At 38.9% G+C, this 21,263-nt stretch overlaps 1 protein-coding gene across 2 annotated transcripts in view; it reads left to right on the top strand.

Annotated features, from left to right (window-relative positions):
- The window catches only part of DHX35 (DEAH-box helicase 35), a 29,909-nt gene that overhangs the window by 3,026 nt on the left and 5,620 nt on the right, over positions 1 to 21,263 (top strand). For both annotated transcript variants that reach the window (XM_054644230.2, XM_054644229.2), the window contains exons 5-20: positions 924 to 1,028; positions 1,873 to 1,934; positions 2,573 to 2,642; positions 3,270 to 3,329; positions 5,169 to 5,281; positions 5,445 to 5,541; positions 6,627 to 6,785; positions 8,726 to 8,936; positions 11,334 to 11,458; positions 11,938 to 11,992; positions 16,845 to 16,940; positions 17,353 to 17,447; positions 18,023 to 18,100; positions 19,240 to 19,369; positions 20,060 to 20,141; positions 20,702 to 20,773. In XM_054644230.2, coding sequence (XP_054500205.2) covers positions 924 to 1,028; positions 1,873 to 1,934; positions 2,573 to 2,642; positions 3,270 to 3,329; positions 5,169 to 5,281; positions 5,445 to 5,541; positions 6,627 to 6,785; positions 8,726 to 8,936; positions 11,334 to 11,458; positions 11,938 to 11,992; positions 16,845 to 16,940; positions 17,353 to 17,447; positions 18,023 to 18,100; positions 19,240 to 19,369; positions 20,060 to 20,141; positions 20,702 to 20,773 — 1,610 coding nt within the window. The remainder of the gene's footprint in view (positions 1 to 923; positions 1,029 to 1,872; positions 1,935 to 2,572; positions 2,643 to 3,269; positions 3,330 to 5,168; positions 5,282 to 5,444; positions 5,542 to 6,626; positions 6,786 to 8,725; positions 8,937 to 11,333; positions 11,459 to 11,937; positions 11,993 to 16,844; positions 16,941 to 17,352; positions 17,448 to 18,022; positions 18,101 to 19,239; positions 19,370 to 20,059; positions 20,142 to 20,701; positions 20,774 to 21,263) is intronic.

Raw genomic sequence — 21,263 nt, forward strand, 5'->3', positions numbered from 1 at the left:
TGTCTTCACAACTGCTGCCAGGCTCTGATTTGGGTGAAGTTTCTGCTGCAGCATTCTTTTTCTACAGAGAGCTGAGGTGCCATTTTATAACCCTCATTTTGCCTGTCCTCTGTAATATAGTAACTGGTATGTACAACACCAGCATTCACCTCAGTAGATACTGTAGAATCCAGTACTCCTTGACCAGATCCAGCCTGGTTAAGGGGACAGTCTCTAGCACTGCTCTGCATCCTGTGCTTTGGGCAGTCTGCCTGCAGTGTCCTCCCTTTTCTCCTTCATAGGGCATCCAGCTGACAGAGCATAAGTTTTACAGGATATGTTGTGAGTGCTGCAATGATTTCTCACAGCAAACTCTCTTCTCTTTTCCCTTTCATGTCTCAATGCGTCATTTTTAAGCTTAAAATAGAAAGATTATTCCATTCAGGCTTAGTACATGGACACAGCAGGGTTTTTCTTTGAGACTGTTGTTGCAGCCTGCCTGGACTGTGACTGTTACAGGAGATGAGAAATATAACTGATGATTTATTGCTTTGTCCTGAACTGAAAATGATATTTAATTTTAATAAGTGACTTATCTGCTCTCCCATCTAGAGCATGGGGGTTGTTAGAAATAGAGCTAGGTAGCTGCAAAGATATAAAGCATAGTTTAGAAATTCCTGCACTTCTGCTTGCATTACCCAGATTGACAATTATCCTGAATTCTTGGGTGATAAGATTCCAACTGAAATCATGAATTCACTGCTTGTAGGCATGGGCTAGAGTGTCACTCAAATGACTGCCACTAACTTGTGGCTGGAATTCTACAGGGACTAACTCATATATTGTGGAGTTTCATTGTGTCTTTAGATGTCTTTGTAGCTTGCCATGACACAAGGCTGCAGGGTGCTGAGCTGTTGGTTGCTCATGAGGATCTCTTTTCCCAGGTTGCAGGCCGAGTTGCTGATGAAAGAGGGGCAGTGCTGGGACATGAGGTTGGATATTGCATCCGCTTTGACGACTGCACAGACCCACAGGCCACAAGAATTAAGGTGAAACACCAACAGGGTGTGGTTGCTCTGAAGGGATTGGTTGAAACTCTTCAAGTTCTTTTGCAAAATTAATGAGAACCTTGTGATGCCCACTCAAGAGAATAGGTAACATTTCGGTTTCCCAAGTGGGTACCCCAGAATTGTGCTTGAAATGGCTGTGGCAATCCAAACCTTAATAAAATGAGTATCTATTCCATTCTGCTAGTCTAACAAGCACCATTTTAAATCTAGAGGACAATTTCAGGGTATGGCCAGCTGTTAGTACAGTACTGGTGTGACCTGTGTGTCACTCAAAGTCATAGGGAAAGGCTGCAGTGAATCACAGATTGAAAGTATCCTCCTCTAACAATAGATTTTGATTAAAAGCACAGAGAAAACCCAAGATGAGTAGGCTGAGAGATAATTTGGTGGATTAAATAGCAACTTTGCAGCTGTTCTTCAGTGCTATGAGCAATGTGAGTGTTGCTTGTGTTCTGCAGAAGAGGATTTGCTTTAGTTGTGCTGGAATAGCAGTGATGATGAATGAGACAATTTGCTTTGTGATTTTTTTTTTCAGAGGTTGGTTCCTTTTACAGTGAAAGAAATGGAGATATTTGTTCATTAAATACAGCTGAATTTAACTTTTTAAAGCATGATTATTCATTTAGAGTTGGAAATTTGGAGGGTTTTACCATCAATTCTTACCTAGTTCAAGACCATATTTGCCATCACAGTCTAATTTGATAGATCATTAGAAGATTAAAGGCCAGGAAACATTCAGGCAAAAGCATCTATAAAAATCACAGTTAGTGGAGACTATATAACAAGAATTTTTTTACTTTTCTTTTTTCTCATTTACTTCTAGTTTCTAACTGATGGTATGCTGGTGAGGGAAATGATGGCTGATCCTTTGTTAACAAGATACAGGTAAGAAAAAGTAGAATGAGTGCAATTTGGTAAAAACCTGCTTTTTCAAGCTATTATGATAGCAGTTTTTATAAATTATTAGTGGCTATTATAAATTAAATACCAAAAAAAGTGAAAATTATTGTAGAAATCTGAGATTTTTATGTTGTAAAAACAACACTGTTTTTAGCAAAACATACTGTTAGTTGATCATTGCAACACCAAAACCAACAGTATTTGATCCTGTAGTTTTGAGACAAAAGCTAAGAGGGCCTTATGGAGTCTGAATTGTTTAATTTCCTGATTTTAGATTATTTTTTCTTCCTTATACTAATAAAACAAACCAACAACAAACAGGCTTTTCTGACATCCAGAAAACCTATGCAGTACAGTAAACATAGACTTGTTTTCTTCTACTCCTTTCCAAAAACTAGCCTGATTAGAGAACAGTGTGTAATGTCCCATGTGATGTCAGGTACATTTTTCTCCCTGCTTCACTGCTGGAAGCTTTTTTAACTTCCCCAGTTCTGTAAGTGGCTGTGAACAGTAACAGCCCAGCAGCAGATTTCAAATAATGCTGTTCCTAGAGGACAGGGAGACACTGATTCTAGTGTCAGTCAAGTAATTTCTGAAACCTTACCTTTCTGCTTTTTTCACAGTGTCCTCATGCTGGATGAAGCTCATGAAAGGACTCTTTATACAGACATTGCCATTGGCTTACTAAAAAAGGTAATTCTTCTTTAATTCACTGTAAAGCTGTAATTTTAATTTGGTGATTTTAATACAGCTCTCTGTAACTGTTTTAATTTCCATCCTTTTCATTCAACCTCTGATCCTGATGGCTGGTAATTGAGGGAGTGTGATTGCTGCTTCCTCATTTAGGGAGTGTGACTGCTGCTTCCTCATTTATCCTGCAGCCTGTTGTACATACCCAGCTATTTACTTTGGTCATCTGACATTGAGGATCCTCTGTTTCTTTCCCCTGATGCTGAAATGTCTCCTTAGCTGATAGTTCCAAAAATACACTGTTGATTCTGCTGTTGCTGATCATGTGAAGTGATCTGATTGGGGCTTGTTGCTGACTTTCAGCCTACTAAAGATCTGACTCCTACCAGAAATCAAGAGTAAATTAAAATAACTGACTGAATGCCCTTAAAATAAATACATAAAACTCTTAAACAGTCATTGGGTTCTTAGACCTGTGTGGTGATATGGCTGCTTCATTCATCACCTGTCTTGTAGTTTAAAGGAGTTTTACAGAGAGGTTTCTGGTAATCTGGATTCTCTAAATCTTGGTTCTAGTCTTATATTTCAGAAAGCAGTTTGAACTCTGGCTGTTGTTGGTCTCTCTCCCAGGTTCAGAAGAAGCGTGGGGATCTCCGCCTGATTGTGGCTTCAGCCACCTTGGATGCAGAGGTACAGCTCAGAGATTTGGGTTGAAATGAGGTGACATTAGGTGACAGCTCCACTGCTGCTATTCATGTGCAGCTTGTCCTCTGTGCTGCTGGAGTGGTTACAGGAAAAAATCTGCTGTAGTTCAGTTGCTCTGTTTGGTTTTCATGTTCTGTTAGCAAACTGTTTTGGATGTGAATTTAAACATGAATCTGCTTTTTATGTATTGATATCTTTTTTCTCCTTGTTTGTATTCTTTATGAAATTATGTTCTTTTGGCTTAATTTATTAAGGGACATTTAGCTCAGTTTTGCTGATAGAAATAACCTGAGGCAACTATAGACAAGTAAAACTAAGAGATAAATTAATAGATTTAGTTTCAGTGAGATCTTACAACATCCCTGATTGACTCATGGCCTGTGGACACTTATGTAAACTCACTTAAAACATCCTGAACTTCATTTTGAGTAGGAAGAACAGAGGAACTCTTAGAGCTGAGCAGTGTTTCACCCAGCCCTGTGTTCTGCTTGTAGCAGCAGCAACAGGAGATGCTGTTCAGGGAGAGCACGTGAGGCTGTGCACCTGCTGTGGGTCTGTTCAGTGTGAGCTGCCTCAGCAGCTGCAGTAGCTGTAGTACAGATATTAGTCAGCACCTTCCTGCTGTTTCCCTCTACTGTGTGTTTATGGACCTGCTGTTTGTTCATTTGTCTTTGAATCTGTAAGTCTCCAGGACACCATGAGTAATTTTCAGGAGTTTGCCACCTGCTGTATAATGAAGTACTTGGTCTAATTCTTTCAAACCTGTTAGTTTCATCAAGGATCTCCCAGTTCTTGTACTGGGGATTTGTGTTAAAAAAAACCACCCCCAAACCCAGTTTTACATTTACTTTGTCACCTTTGATTCTGTAAACCTCAGCTGTGTCTTCTCAACCTTATGCTCCCCAAACAAAGCCTTTTCAGTCTCTCCTCATATGGCAGCTATTCCATCTCCTATATCATGTTCATTCCTCTTCTGCCCTTTTCCTAACTGCTCTGTCCTTAATAAGATGTGGTGGTGAGAGCTTGCATGTGGCACTGAAGATGTGGGCACACAGACATTTCCTTTAATGACAAATACCATGTGCCATGAATGTTGGTAGTGTGCTGGTAGTGTTTGCACTGCTGTATATCCTGTACATTACAATGCAAAACTTTAACTGCCAAAATTCATATTTCACATAGATGACAGTTAATCTAAAATGAGTTAATATGAGCAAAATGATTGGTGTGACTATATAAATATCTTTTTTAATACAGAGAGTTGATGGTTATCTCTACAATGCTCATAAAAGTTGATATGAATTATATGGGTCCTTAAGTTCCATCTTTTGCTGTTATTTATTCAAAATACTTCATGACAATAGATCTAAATTTATGAAGGTGTCACACAATACATAAATCAAAAACTTTCATAAATCATGCCTAACTCTGCTTTTACAAAGTGAGGTCTTGGTGTTCAGTAAGGGCTGTAAAATTTACTCACTCACCCAAAAATGGATGAGAATATGCAGGCCCTGCACAAACCTTTTTGCACCAATTATTTCTAAGTTCTTCTTAGCTTTGACTTTGCTAATTTAATTTTATTTCCCTTTCCAATTTTTACTTCTCAAAGTAATAAACATACAATGCTATTTGTGCTAAATGCCTGAACCCCAGACAGAATAGAAGGCAGCAAAATCAAACTTCCACATTTTTTAATTGGCAGTATCAAATTGATGAAGTAAACATCCAAGTAGTAGTAATTTAACTTGTTTGTGTCTTTAGGTTTTTCTCTCCATTCCTTGAAATGTCAACCTGAAACTGTTTGTTTTTATTTTAATGCAGAAATTCAGGGATTTCTTTAATCAAAATGATACCGGTGACCCCAGCAAAGACACCAGTGTGATCCTCACTGTTGAGGGGAGGACGTTTCCAGTGGACATCTTTTACCTGCAGAGGTGTGTTCCTGTCTGGTCTGGCAGTAGTGACACTGCAACTGTGCTATCATTTTGTCTAGATTAGAGCTCTGGTGTCCCAAAGCTGCTCTGTTTGTCCCTGCTGGAGGGGAGCAATCTGTACCTATTTTCCTGCTCACGTCTCTGCTGTTTTCTCTCCCCATAGCCCTGTTCCTGACTATATAAAATCAACTGTGGAAACTACAATGAAAATTCACCAGATGGAGAATGATGGTGATATACTGGCATTTTTAACTGGCCAGGTATAGACATAAGCTATTTTTTTTCCTTTTATTTACAGTGCTGTATTGTGAGCTTTGCAAAGCTGCCTCAGTCTCCTGAGGCTTTCCTTAGTTGTGCTTACTTTATTCTCAGTAAAGATGACAAACATTTCTCTATTGATGGGAGCAAAACTAGGCCAGTCCCAAAGATGTGAAGACAATATATGGCCTGAATTTGTCAAAGCTAGTGATGGATGGTAGTTTTTGTCATTTAATGCTGTACTTCTCAGCCTTGTTAGTGAGTGGAATTCTGTGTGGTTTGCTGGTGCAAGTCACATATACCCAGTTGTTAAATTGACAGTGAGTCATCATTAATAGTTAAGGCAAATGGAATTTCCATTTGTTAGGCTTAACATCTGAAGTGTTTGACAGAAAAACAAATTGCCATGAGATGGAAATGTACTGGTCTCTTCTGCTCTATTTATGCTTGTCAGCTCACTTTGCAGCTGGGAAGAGCAAATGGGAGGCAACTCATTTCTCCAGTGAGGAGCTACCTTGAAGAACTTCAGTAACATCTTGCATATTTTCAAAAGCAATTCCTCATCCCCTTTATTGATTTCATTTTGGAATAATGAATTTGCATTTTCATGAGGCAATATTTGAACATTTTGTTTTCTATCTTTAAGAGTGAGATGCCACAGCTGAGATTAAACATGAAACTGAGCAGGAGGTGTCAATGCTGTTCCTGTGCCATTCCTGATCCAGACCCACATCATTCTGCTCTGCCAAAATATTTTGGCCTCCCATTTTGCTCTCACCAGTTGAGATAGACAGGAAAATTAACCTACTTCCTCTTAAGCTTGGTTCAGTCCTTCCCCATGATTTTGCTCATGTTTTTGTGATATGACATTGACTCAAATAACAGTGAACACAAACATGTATATAAAACTTTATTTATTTATTACTAATAGCAATTTATCTTAAGAATATTACAGCATGGAGTGAGCTAGTCAAAATCCTGGAGTTTGGACAATGACAGTGGTATTATTTAGTGCAGTCTCTGTATCTAGGTGACATGAATGTGCTGTTAAAGTGCAGCCTCTCACTGTGTGCTGCTGTGGCTGCAGGAGGAAGTGGAGACTGTGGTTTCCATGCTCATAGAGCAGGCTCGGGCCCTCGCTCGCACTGGGATGAAGAAGCACCTCCGTGTTCTGCCCATGTACGCTGGGCTGCCTTCTCCTGAGCAGCTGAAAGTGTTTGAGAGAGTCCCTCACACTGTCAGGAAGGTGAGCTCTTGTGTCTGTCTCAATTTCCACCACCCAGAAGGGTGTCTGCAGCACACAGGTTGCATTCATCAGGTTCAGATCGTGGGACTATTGCAAATGGCACTTGGAGGGAGGCTTTCTGCATCTCCCATCAGTGCCTGCCAGCTTTCAAACTGGGAACCAAGAACATGTTCCTTGGCTTCCCTTTTCATCTTTGATCACTCCTAGACATGTCAGTTCCAACTCTCCTCTGTGCCTCATCAACTCTGCAATTTTTAAGCGTCTCCATACAACTTTGTATTTGTCTTCTTACCCTCTGAACTCCTCTGCTTTTGCTTTTTTCTTTCTTTTTGTGATCTAAATGTCCATGGCTGTTTTCCACCAGTAGTAGAAAAATTGGTGACAGAGTGGGTAAGTGCTGTATTTTCATCTAAGGAACAAGTTCAAGCTTACTTGATTTTAGTGGGAAAAAAAGCTTTCTTTTGACTTCTGAAAGTCTCATTTAGACATTTAATGTCACAGAAGTATATAATTGGATGTGATTAGTGCTTTCTGCTTATGCAGAGCCTGTGTTGGGGCTGAAATAAGCTGACAAAACTACACCAAGGTGACTTGTAAGTCTTGTACCTGCTGGGGTTTGACAAGTGAAATTGTTCATCTGCCATTGAAGAACATTTCATCTAAATACTTCTCTCTAGTCAGTTACACTTTCAAAATTTACTTTTTAATTTCAGGTGAAATAAACATTAGATTTCCCACTGTTGTCTGGGAATAATTATTTTATTATTTTAGGGCATGCATATATAAGTGAATCCCTGCAGGAATGCTGAATGTGAAACTCCTAATCAGCTCTGTTCCCCTCCTGTCTCCCACCTCATTCCTTACATAGCTTTACATCTTCCCACCTCACCTTACACAGCTTTGAGAGTGTACAAAGAACAGTTCAGTGTAACTGAGAAGCAGAAAGAAAACATTCTTAGTTCTGTGAAAAACGCCAATCACTTGTTTTTAAAATTTTAAAAGTTTAATAGTAATAAAATGGTTATAAAAATAGTAATATAATTGGAGTAATAACAATTTGGACAATTTGAATTAGGCCAATATGAGACAATAGAAACAAAGAGTTATGGACAGTCCAGGTACCTTTTTCTGGGCAGCATAAGCCCAAAAATGGACCCACGTTAACAGAGGATTAACCCTTAAAGCAACAGCCTGTTGCATATTCATACACTCATACATGATGCATAAATTCCATTCAAACCCAGGATTCTGTCTGGGCAGTGTCAGCTTCTTCCTTCTAATCCTAACCAGCATCTTCATGGCTGAGCGAGGCAGGAAGAAGTTGGTTTCTTCTGATAATGGAGCAATAAATTATTTCTCTGAAAGATTCAGGTGTCCTGTGGCTGCTATCTCAGTGTGAGTCCTTTATTTAGGAAAAAAGTATCCTACATAGCACAGTTTCTATTTTAACATTTTGTTATAACCTAAAACTATATTTAACACACTACTTAAGAGAATTAATACAGCATTACTTTCTAACACAACACATATAATATTCATTTGAATATTATATATATTATATATATATATAATATATATATTATTTGCGAAAAGCCAATCATAAAATACACATTTTTTGTAGTTTACTACACAAGAACACTTGATTTACAGTCAGTTAATCTTTTTCTCTGCAAACACTGCCAAAGATTTTCTCTGCAAACACTGCCAAGCTCTTCTTTTATGAAGAGAGAATAAATTTGAATAAGAAAGTGGTTATGAAGCTGTGAGAACTGCTGTACAAACTGGGCTTATTTCAAGCTAACAACTCCTTCTGCTTGTACTGTATCTTTTTATGCTCCTGAGCATGTCCTGGAGCTCTCATGGCTGAGATGTCCCTGGCTCTATTTGGCTGATGGGCTCACTGAGAGCTCACAGGATCCTCTCTGTGCCCGTCCCCGCAGGTGATCGTTGCCACCAACATTGCCGAGACCTCCATCACAGTGCACGGCATCTCCTTTGTCATCGACTGTGGCTTTGTGAAGCTGCGTGCCTACAACCCCAAGACGGCCATCGAGTGCCTGGTGGTGGTGCCCGTGTCCAAAGCCTCGGCCAAGCAGCGGGCGGGGCGGGCCGGCCGCAGCCGCTCCGGGAAGTGCTACCGGCTCTACACGGGTCAGCAGCTCGGGGCTCCCCGCTCTGCGTGCGCTTCTCGTTCGGTGCGGGATAGGGAGAACGGGCTGGGCTTGTTCGTGCATGGAAAGAACAATAGTCCCTTCGTTATTTGTTATGGTTGCTGTTACTAATGAAGGAATGGATTACTTTTGGGTTAAGAACCGTTTATGATTTAGATAAATGTTAGTTTTAGAGGTTGTGAGATTTATGAGATTAAGTAGCTGGTTATAGTTTAAGAGTAGTCACAAGTTTCTTAGCTACAAGATAATATATGAACTTTCTAGTTATATATTTATAGAATATATATAAATTCCATATAATATCCATATTACACAAATATAATATATAATATATAAAATAATATTTATATATTATTTATATTATATAAAGATAATATAAACATCATACTATATAATTATACAAATATATATTTTATATAATATATAACTTTCTAGTTATATATTTATAACTATATGCTTTCTAGTTTAATGTACAGATATTACAAGGTTTATTTTGTTTTTTTAACTTATCACTTTTACTTTTACTGCACTGTAGATACTTTTGTCTAACAGGCTGCTTTTGTACATACACCCATGTTTCTATTATAATTTCTAAACTCTTAGCTTATTCTGTATCACCTCTACACTACATATATATAATCTATATTATATATATATATATAATCTACATATATATAACCTCACCCCTGCATTATAAACCCTTCACTATCTTATCAATACAATTTCTCACTCACTTAGGGCATAGTCTTACAACTATAGAAACATAAGTTTATGATTTTTCTCTTTAATTTTTTTTCTGTGTATTGTATTTTTAGATCAGTTTAAGCTTCTTCTGAGGCTGTAAATCAAACTCTTTAGTATCTGTGGAAGTTTCTATTTTTCTGATTCCACAGTTGTTCCTCTGGCTTGTTTAGAAATACCTCATTCTTATGTGCTAGGTGTTAGAAACTGAATCTTTTTGTGACTCAGAAGCACAAATGGGGTAGAGTCAGCAGTTGCAAACATGAAATATTGATGCAGCTCTTAAAAGTGGTGAGCTTATTAAGAAGTTTGTTCTTCAAGGATTTTGGTTTCTGAGCAGTTTCAGCTTTTTATACTTACCACTATTATAATCTCTCTTCTCTGACTGAAGTCTTTATAGACCTTGCATTTAACAAAGGGGCTCTGGAAATCCTTTAGGTAACTCAGAGAAAACTTCATGTCTCTTTTTTTCCTAGGAATAGCTGCCAACCCCAAATTCTTCCCTTGAATCAATGACCCTGGCAGTGCACAAAAATTGCTGTTACAAATAAATCTCTTGGCCACCCCACACTGTCCAGAGAGCTGCAATCAAAGTGTCTGTTCTCAGCTGCTTAATGAGAAAAGGCTTTGCAGCTGAACACTCCCATTGCTGATGGGCTTCAGGTCCCCTCTAGTTTTACTGGAGCTCTGAGATGTTGGAGATGAAGCATTTTCCTTTAAAATGTGTATGTGCTTGCCAGCAATTGCCACATTAAACCAAGCCATGATTTATGCTCTGAATTTATATGTATCCAGTAAGAATCAGGAGACAATATGTGCTACACAATATCCCAAGCTTACATAGCTTTGGGAGTGTTTTACTGGAGAAACCATGACTACACTGAAGACATTTTTGCATGCTCAAGAGCTCAAGGTCTAGGGAGTGCTTTAAGAAGTGTTTTAAAATAGGGAAAAATAGAAAAGAAAAGAAGAAAGTGCACAGAGTGAACAACAGCAGAGAAACAGCACTGTCTTTGTCCTAGGGAAGGTTTGAGATAGAAAAGGGTTCTGTAGAAATGAATATAATGTAGAATGTGCCCTTTTTTTACTGCAGAACCATTGGTTAGTAGAAGGTTTTATCCTTACATGGAGTATTTTTCCAGACTTGGATTTTATAGTGAATGTGATTTTAAAAAGGCATTGTTAAATAAATTGTTTTTCCATCCTAAATCTTTATTTAAAATATATGTTTTAAACCATTTGAGTAGTTATAAAAACAGTGTTCTTGTACTGAAAGCATGCTGCTTTGAAACTTTTCCATGTCTCTTTAAAAGAATGCTTTTTTTGTAGTATTGCACCCTGCCTTTTATTTTCTGACAAAACCATGAAACAGAAGAGAAACAAAACATTTCCAGATTTCTGTGAAGAAACTACAAAATCAAAACTGTAGCCAAAACCATTGAATTTATTTAAATAAAAGTAATGTAAAATACAGTAATTAGAGAAAGATCATCTTTAGGATAGAGATTGTCTTTTAACAGCTGTTAATTATCCAGATGTGATAATTTAAACTTGAAATGGGTGTGATTCTGTCTGTGGTGAGTGCACAGAATGGGAGCTGAAGCTCAGTGCCCAGCTGTGTTTGTCTCCCCCACAGAGGAGGACTTTGAGAAGCTGCCCAAGTCCACGGTGCCGGAGATGCAGCGCAGCAACCTGGCCCCTGTCATCCTGCAGCTCAAGGCTCTGGGGATTGACAACGTGCTCAGGTTCCCCTTCCTTTCGGTGAGTCCCAGCCTCTGAGGGCTGCCAGCTTTCCTTGGGCTGAAGGGAAATCAGGGCATGGCTTGGGGATAGCCACAGAACCATTCACCATTGCCCTGCTGGTTTGGAAAGTGTAGCCCTGTCAGGCAGCAAAGTGTGTTCTTGGGAATCAATAGTGCAAATGATATGTGTGACCACTTAGAAACAACCATTTGGATTCCAGAGTTTGATGTTTCAATTGTTGAGAAGTCAAGAAAGTCTTAAAAATACAAACTGCGAGGAAAGTCTTAAAAAGACGAAAGACAAACTTCTACAGTTCTGTAGAATTGTAACTGCAGTCCCTTTGCACTGAATTTATGAAGGAAGGAAGGAAGAGTGTAAGAGCTCTTTGTTCATTTTGCAGCAGGGAGTAGGTAGTTAAGGATTTTGCAGAAGAGGAAGGTCTATGAATTCATGTTCTGTGCTGATAACTTCAATCAATGCACATTTTCTCTTCACAGCCACCCCCTGCACAGTCGATGGTGCAAGCTTTAGAGTTGCTGTATGCTTTGGGAGGTGAGATTTTAGTGCTTTGCTTTATTTGGAGCTATATTGCAGGAGTTGTGAAAAAAACCCTCTAATTTGTATTTGGTGTTGGAGGGACATTAATAAAATTTGCATTTCAGAACTGTGCTTTGAGAAAGAAGGAGAAACACAGGTGTGACTGGGGCAAACTTTTTCTTGGTGGGTTTTTAGAGTGTACCTCAGTCTCTTCTGGATTTACTGTCTTTTCTTTTGGTTATTTCAGATGGATAAGCAAACAGACAGCAGCAATGGAGTTTAAACTAGAATTTCACTATTTAGATTGGGTAAATGAATATTTTATAGCTATCTTATCTGTATTTCCTGGCAATTTCATGGGAGGAAACCAGCTATTTATCCTTGCTAGGAACAGGGCTCTGAGCTGATGAAGGTGCTTTTTTCACGGGCAGATCCTCTTTGTGTTCCTTCAGTCCTTACAGAGTGGTATGAAGACAAAAATGGAGTTTGGACACTAATTAGACCAGTACAGGAGTTAGACACTAATTTTACCTGCATCCAGTTAGTTAAATTGGTAAATTGTTAGATACCTAGGACTTGGTGTGGTGGTCTTTTATTTCATGTTACTGAGCCAGCAATGGCAACATGTAACACTTGCAGATATAAACAGAAAAAGTTGTAAGCAAAGGTTTGACTGTAATAACCCTGAATTTATCAAGGCTGATAGAATTGCAACTTTGTTCCTTAGTGGGATTTTGATAAGCCTAGTCTGTCTATTGTAAATTTTCCTGTTAACATGTTTCAGTCACTATCTGATCATGCTCTGTGTGTGCTGGAACTCTTCCTAAGCATTGTGAGTCAAATGTGATGCCTGAATTTGGGAGAGCTCAGTCCCTGGAGGCTGTGCATGAAACCCCACAGAGAGTGTGATAGTTTTCAAACTGCCTCCTTGCCATGATTTTGAAGGTTTTACTGACAGAAGTTATTAAGAGCTAATTTAATTATAATTTTTTTAAATGAATCCCAGTCTGTTCTCTGCTCTGGATGCAGGATGGGCTGTGGCTGAAAGGCTACACCTGCTGTAGTGTAATGCTCTTCATGTTTGTGCTGTTGGTCCTGCAGCTGAGGCTCAAACTCACAACAAATCAAACTGTTCTGATTCTATTTGCTGTGATTACAGGATACAGCCACTAATAAAAACCCCTGATCATCCCTAAAACCAGCACATTTTCTCCTGGATGAACTGGAACTGTGTTTCTCAAGGCAGTGTGTGTGTTTCAGTGAACAGCTTTCTGTCTTTTCATGCTTTTAAATGCATGCCACTTGCAAAGACTCTGCTCTAGTTTTACTATTGAACTTGCCAGTTATGGACAAATCAACAGATACACACAAACTTGTAATGAAAAGAAGAGATTAGTCTGAGAGATCTTGAGAGCATAATTCAAAGTACTTTTATACTATTAAGCTACTTAAAAGAGTATCTTTTAAAAAATTCTGTTCTCTGTGTTACTAATCACAGCTTGTTCTCCAATTCACTGGAGTCTGAACAACACTCTTGGCATATGGTTTGGGTTTAGGTGGTTCTGTGAGGAGCAGGGACTTGGACTTGAGCCTTAGGGGTGGGTCCTTTCCAATTTGAGATAGTCTTTGATTCTAAGTGTGTTCATTCTGCTTTTATTCATTATGCTGCTGTTGGCTACTTTTAGCACTCAGATCACACTGTAGTAATATGTTTTTATACACAGTTTTCAACTCCTTTTTGTGTGGTGAGTGGGATGCCTGCTTCCTAATTTTGTTTATAGGAAGAACTGTTATATTGTTGAGTTTTTTGGACAGCTGTGTAATCTTTTTGAATGCAACAAACTAAACAAAACAGAAACTTGATATGAGGCCAAGTAGTCAAAACTAAGCTGTGTTTGACTTCAGCTCCTTGTTTGTAGCTAATTCAGTTGACAATGTTTGCTCCAGAATGTGAACATGAGGCAGCATAAAGGAGATTGTGTAAGTTTTGGAAACTTCTAGAGGTTTGTGGCTGTTTTTAGAGCACTCACAGATGCTGTGCTGTAAGTTGTGGCAGTCTGCTCTCTTTTTATTCTCATGGAGCTGTAACTGCCTGGCCAGGATTGTGCCCTGTGCTGGTTCAGTTCCATCTCGCAATGGAGGGTTTCACTTAAGACACTTGGTTCTTGGCAACCTCTGCAAGCTTGGAACAAGGACCTTCACAGTGGCTCAGGAATGTGTTGCAAGGATGAATTCACAGCCAAAACCACCTTAGGGAAATGGAGAGGAAAGTTCAATAAACTCACTGATTAGCTGGGTGATGTTTTGGCAGAAGTGTTCTTGCTCATGTAGCTTCAAAGAGCTCTTATTCTCTTGGCTGTACAGCTTTGTAGCAGAGCAGAGAAGTGCTGATCTTGGTGTTTCAGATGGAAAGAAATGTGTGTGCATGTGTGTGATACACTCTTCAGTTTTTGCTGAAGTTTAACGTGAAGTTAAGTTTTAGGTGGTTTATTACGAAGATTTTATATAAAGTACAGAGGTGAAGCTGCCCAAGCATTTTCAGGTGCAGGGAGGATTAAATTTCTCTTGTGCAAATAGGAACATGAATTTCATCATTGGCATTGCAGCCACATTCAAAAAGGCAGTTTGGGGTCAGGCCCCTGTTGTGGCAGCCTGGTGCCAGCTCGTGCAGGGCAGATGCTCCTGGGGTAAGATAGCTGTGTTGAATAAACACATCACTGTTTGGAGAGGGATTATTTTTACAGTGGTGCAAACTGATTACATCAGGACTATCTCTCCTCAGCCTTCTCCTTTGATGCCTTTTTGAGAATCTGAGTTGTCAGTTGGAGTTTATTGGTTTTAAGCATAATTTAAGAAGTAAATAAACAGGCAAAAAGTGGCTTTATATTTAGGGTTATTTCAGGTGTTTGTTGAAGATTTGTTTGAGAGTTGTCACCTATCAGAAACAACCACTCTGCCTAAGTTTATAAAGGATAGTTTTAGTCCCTCAGCCTGTCACACACTAGTGGTTGTTACTTTAAACATTTTAGTGCCATGGTACTTGAATAATCTCTCCTGAGCACATTTAATTAAAATATTTTTAATATCTTTTTCTAAGATCTTTCATTTCCTGTATATATGTGGATTCAGTGATTGCTTCCAGGATTATTTGAAGGAAACTTTCACCTATTCCAAACTAATATCCATTGCAGGCTATATTCAAGCTTATTACTACAAATAGATCTGTGCACAACCCATATATAGATCATGCAAAATTGTATTGACATTTGTAGGATGCAGCAGAAGCCAAAGGATTTTTGCTTGGTGAACCTGTAGAAGGTGGTGCATAAATATATGGAAATTTCTCCTTTTTCCTGCCTAGGAATGCAGTTCTGTAGATGAAAACCTATCTAAGCTCTTAGTTGTGTTAGAACTTAAACTTCTCCTATGGCACTAGTCAGATGAAAGCTGTCATACCTTAATTTTTGCAGGTGCTGTGACTTTGTGTTTAAATGTTCGTTCACCATTTCACAAAAGCTGCCTTTGGTACCTGTTTCTGGGGAAAACTCTGTGACATTGTGTGAAAAGCTTGGTAGGTTTTGTGTGACAGTGTAGGGGTGTGTGAGTGAATCACTACATTGTCATCAGTTGGTAGCATATCAAATAATAAAATAAACACTGGCTGGAGGGATCTGTGGGTTCAGATATGCTGACATGAGTTATAGGAGATCTCATTCCTTGACCTGATTTGTGGTTTTGCTTTTCTCTGTGAAACAGAGCTGCAGTGCAGCTGTGGCTTTGTTACCAGCACACAGTCTGACAAATATTGTGTTTATATAATGTGAGAGCTGTGGTTGTGTTTCCTCAGGTCTCTTTGCTGTGGTTGGTTATGCAACCTGCAGTGCCCCAAAGTCCTGCTTGTGTAGCCTTTCTCTCGTGCTTTACCTCTTTGTCATTCCTCATACAACTTAGCCTCTTGAAGTTTTCTCTTTCAATTTTTACTCTTTGCTGCCTTTCTTAGCAAGCTTTTTTTCCTTATTATTATTCCCTGTGTATTGTATTTTTTTTATTCTACATCTTCTTGCAAAGGAAAGGCTTTTCCATTTAAATCTTCCCCTGAAATCTCAGCATAAAGCTCAGAGTTAGGCTGTGACCTGTGCTTTGCATGGGTCACCCTTGCTGCAGGGGTTTGACTGGAGGGAGCCAAAGCTCTAAAATGGTAAATGTGCATGGTTGCTCTGGGTTGCTCTGGCCATCACAGATCAAGCTGTCAGGCCTCCCTCCTGTGCCATCTCCAGGGAAAAGGCTACAGCTGGAACATGGCTGGCAGTTGAGTGGATGGTACTTGAAGCAAACTAAACTGTAGGAAAGCTTCATCAGCTGTGCATCTCTTGTTTAGATAATAATACATTATTCTTCTCCATGACCTAAGTAGATGTGCTTAGAAAAATGACACCCTACCATCAGCAGTGCTTCCTGTTCCTGCAAAATGCCTGTTCCACATTTATCCCTATTTTCATTCTCATCTGCTTTATATCCCCATGAACAAAGATGTTACTAAATATTTTAAAAGGATCAGAGGTCTAACAGCTAATATCCTCTCTGGCCATGGCATTGACTTGCATTGCAGGTTTTTACAGTTATTGACATAAGATTGAAACTTGGTCAAAATCAAAAAACTTGTGTGTTCAAATACTTTTGAAAAATAAATCTGGTGACCCATGGGAGAGTAAATGGGTATCATGGATTGCCTTTAAGGTGCATTACTCTAAGGTGCATTTGCCATATTTTAGCTTGTAATTCTGCTCTTTAGTACAGTTAAAGTGTAAAAGAAGCCTTGCTGTGCTGTTTTGCCTGTGTCCCAGCTACATTTCTTCCTGTGCTGCAGGTTTGGACATGCACTGCCGGTTAACAGAGCCTCTTGGGATGAGAATAGCAGAGTTTCCTTTGAATCCTATGTTTGCAAAGATGCTTCTGGAATCAGGTAGGAGGAGAAAGATCAGTTTCTTCACCAGTTTCAGTCATGGAGTTGTAATGCATGGCTAGACATTTGCTAAACTCAAACTATACTTCATCTTGGTGTGGTCTGCAGTGAAAAGAATTGGTTAAAATCTCTATTCTATCCATTTAATCTCTATTAAATCCATTTATCTATTTTATCTCTTTAATCTCTATTAAATAGTCTAAGACATTTCACAGTCTAAAAAGTCTAACATTCATCTCTTAAGTTTTCCACTGAAAACATTCATTCTTATACTAAAAAAAAAATCTAGGAATTTATGTATTTTTGTTTTAAATACTATAAAAAACATATTCTGCCTCTTTTGCATTTATTCTCTATGGTGGTAAGTTGAATGGAAGATTTCCATTATTGAATTTGTTCATTTACTCTTTAGGAAATTTTGGCTGCTCCCAAGAGATTTTGACAATTGCTGCCATGATGCAGATTCAAAACATCTTTGTGATCCCTCCAAATCAAAAAAACCAAGCTGTAAGTTCAGTTGTGTCTCCTTTTCTGTTTGTTGGTTCCACATTTCTGGACTTCTGGCAAGTATTTTACTGGTGCCTATTACAAACTGCAACTTTGTTTGAAAATAAAATAAGGTCTGGAATTGTATCTGTTTGTTGTAGGTAGAAGAAGAAACCAAATAACAGGAGAACATTGGAGTCTTCTAGTAGTGCTAAAAACCTATTTGTGAGGGCCAGAAACATGAAAGGTTATAAAACAATATTAGTCAGTGGAAGGGTTTGTAAAAAACTCCCCCAAAACCTTCCCACACACCATTTCCTTTTGAGATGAACAGAACAGGAAGGATGTAGCAAATTCATAATAGTCTGATTTTAATGAATGGAGATTCTCATCTGTTCATTTTTCCAGTTTCAGTTTTGAGAGTGTTCCTGAGTTCAGGGGGGTTAGTAAAGTATTGCTGTTGCCCAGAGGAGCTGCCCTAGATGATAAGAATTTAACAGTCCCCAGGAAACACAGAGCTGAAGGGAACTGGGCATGTCAGACATGATTTCAGCAAAAATCAATCTGCCTATAAAATGGTATTTCTTGTTCTGCAGGCCAGGCAACACAGAAAGTTTGCTGTGGAGGAAGGTGATCATCTGACCATGCTGAATGTTTATGAAGCCTTTGTCAAAGTAAGTCAGCCCAAGTGGATGTGGATTTGCAGGAGTGGGAGGAACCTGAGGTTCTCACTTCTGAATCTGGAAGTTCTGGATACAAAAAGTCCTCAAAGCTGAGGACTTACCAAGCCTATCAAGTGATAAGTCTACATTAAAAGACTCTCTGGTCACCATTTGCCACAGACCTTCCACAGTTCCTCTGAACAGAGAGTTCAGTTCCTCTGAACAGAGAGTAAAAGAGAATTCTGTTGGGGTACAGCGTGGAAATCTTATGGGTAGACAGCTGTGTTTTCAAGGAGACAGGGATTTTGTCTTGGGGCTTGGGAAAAACAAATGTCCAAATTTCCAGTGAATTTAATATTTTTCTCATGTTTTACTGATGATAGTCTGCATTTAAATCTAGCAGTCTTTTTTCTGGTGTTAAATTAACTCATTGATCATCATACCCTGAGGTCTAACACCAACCTTAGTACTGCTCTGTAAGCTGAGGTTTATTTATTAGTTTTGAAGTTGCTACACCTATTTGGGAGAAGTATATTTTACTGGTATAAACCACTTCTGTAGTAAAATACTTGCTGCAGTGCTGAGTTGAAGCAGTACAACCACCCAAGTGTTCAAACATGACGTTTTTCCCCAGCCACAAAGCAGCCAGGCAGGCACCAGCTGAAATTTTGCCCTTCACATTTTGTATCTGTGTAATTCTCTTAGAAACAGTCAGATGCAAAAGTTCTTGGGAGGGAGTGCTGGGTTCTGGAGAAACAGCCCTTTGCAGAGAGAAGACCAATGAAAACAGCCCTGAAAAGGTTGTTTACATGTTGAGGTTGAAAACAGATGAGTTTATGATCTGAGAGAATTAAATGGAATGACTGATGCTCTTCTCTTTCACCACATATGAAGAAATGAAGCACATCTGTTTGAAAATACCCCATAGCATTTGTTCTGCTGCTATTGACAAGTTGTTTGAGACATGGTTTTTAGTTACTAGTGCTACATACCCTAGTTAGTTGCTCTGTAAATAGGTAATTTTCAGGGAAAACCACAAGAAATGTGTTGCAGTAGACCAGAATTAAAACAGAACAAGGCTATCCAAAAGAGATTGGGTTTGTTTTGCTGATGATATCTCATTAAGTTTTTTTTCTCTTCTCACTGTACAGCACAGCAAGAGCTCCCAGTGGTGTCAGGAACACTTTCTGAACTACAAAGGGCTTGTGAGAGCTTCTGTTGTAAGAGAGCAGCTGAAAAAACTTCTCGTCCGCTTTAAAGTGCCAAAGAAGTCCAGTGAAGGTGATTTTTTTTTAAGCTCTTGTCCAATACATAGTGAAGGTAGTTTCCAAACTGTCAGTCTGCTCCCTGCTTTTCTTGTAACCTTTGGAGTATTTTTATCCTGGCCTCAAAATAATGCTAATTTAGACCAGATTTTTTTTCCTAAAAATGGCTGCAGAAAAGTACTTTAGCCTATTTGTACAATTAAATTTTAGTCCAGCCTTCATTAGTTGAGATTTCCAGCAAAAGTTTTAACCACTGATTATCTATTTAATGGACAGATTTTCCAAAAGACTCATAAATAGGTCATCCTGTTCCCTCTTTGTCTTTTCAAAAAGGCCATTTTTGTTCAAAGTGCTGCTCAGCCTTTGGGATGTGATTTCCAGCTGTGCTGTGTGTGCCTGGGTACTGGGACTGGTTCTTAGCACTTGTCTCTACCTGCTCTGAAAAATCAGCCTTCAATGCTCAGCTGTCACACTGGGCTGCTTTAGGGACTCTTCATGGAGACACAGGTGGCAACATTCATTTTTTAGGCAGCAATTTTTGCTTTGCTGTGAAACTGAAGTCAAAAGGAATTGCAGGGTTTGTCTGCTCTCCTGCCTTTGCTGTCAAAGCCTGATGCACTCTGAAAAGTTTGAGATTATTAAGTGGTATTTTAGGGATTTTTGCCTTTCCATTGACTGATCTTACAGAAAAAAATCTTCTTTCCAGGTGATCCAGATCCTGTTTTGAGGTGCATAGTTTCTGGATTCTTTGCTAATGCAGCTAAATTCCACTCCACAGGAGCTTACAGGTGACTATATACACTTTCACTATAACTGGGGCTTGGTTGGAAAGCTCCCCTGATGAATAAATCTAAGTTTAATCAACAAGCAGATGTTTCTCCTAATTTGCAATTAGGAATATGTGCTAATCAATGCACTAAATATTGGAAGTTCTGTGTTTGGAAACTTGCCTCAGTGTTTATCTCTTCTCTTTGGCAAATATAACTAAAAATATTAATAGTGGGAAGCTGCTACTGGTAGTCATTAGATTGCTTTAAGTTAAGCAAGTACAGTTGTAGTGCAGTAGTGTTGTAGCACTCCCAGAGCACTGAGTAAAAGCCTGAAATGCTGCTTTTTCATTTAATGTAGATAAAACTCTTCTAGGACATCAAATTCTTGATTGTTCTTTTTGCCAGCATTTAAGCCTGGTTTCATCTGTTCATTAAATGCAACTGTTGTTAATTTACTCCAGCCCTTTCATTCTTGCTTTTATTAAACTGAGGAACTATCTTTTCATACTGGGGCAGAAAGGAACCAAATGTTAAGCAATAAAGAGAGGCACAGTCTGAAATATTATCTTGTTTTCAAGGACTATCCGTGATGACCACGAGCTCCATATCCACCCCAGCTCAGTGCTGTATGCAGAGAAACCTCCACGCTGGTAAGTTAGAGCTGCTTCCTCTTCTTTGGGGATTTTTTAAAGGGATTTGCAGCATCTAAATTGAATTGTTTCTGTCCATCAGTAGAGGAATAGATGTAGAAGGTCGTAGTTCCCACAGGGAGAATCCAAGTAGTGTTTCCTTTGCAACATTTTTTGGGAGTATCCAAATAAAGAAGGGGAATAGAGTGATGTTTGAGTGTCAAAGAAACCTGCAAAGGCTGGAAAGCAGAGCCAGGTGACTCTGTTTAGTGGGCATCTTGCACTGCAGGTTGTTCTCCAAGTAGTCTCTGTACCTAAACAGAGCTAGGGTTAATTTACTTTTATTAAGCCTATTAAGGAAATATCCTATCAAACAGGTATCACTGACATCTTTTCTGAAAAATACCATTGCCAGGATTTCTCCTGGGAAGCTTCACCTTCTCCATGTTTTGCTCCTCTGGAATGGGATTTGGAGAATTGTTTACCCAGCATGTGAATTGTTTTTAATTAA

Source organism: Agelaius phoeniceus, chromosome 17 (genome assembly GCF_051311805.1).
Source record: "Agelaius phoeniceus isolate bAgePho1 chromosome 17, bAgePho1.hap1, whole genome shotgun sequence".
NCBI lineage: Eukaryota > Metazoa > Chordata > Aves > Passeriformes > Icteridae > Agelaius > Agelaius phoeniceus.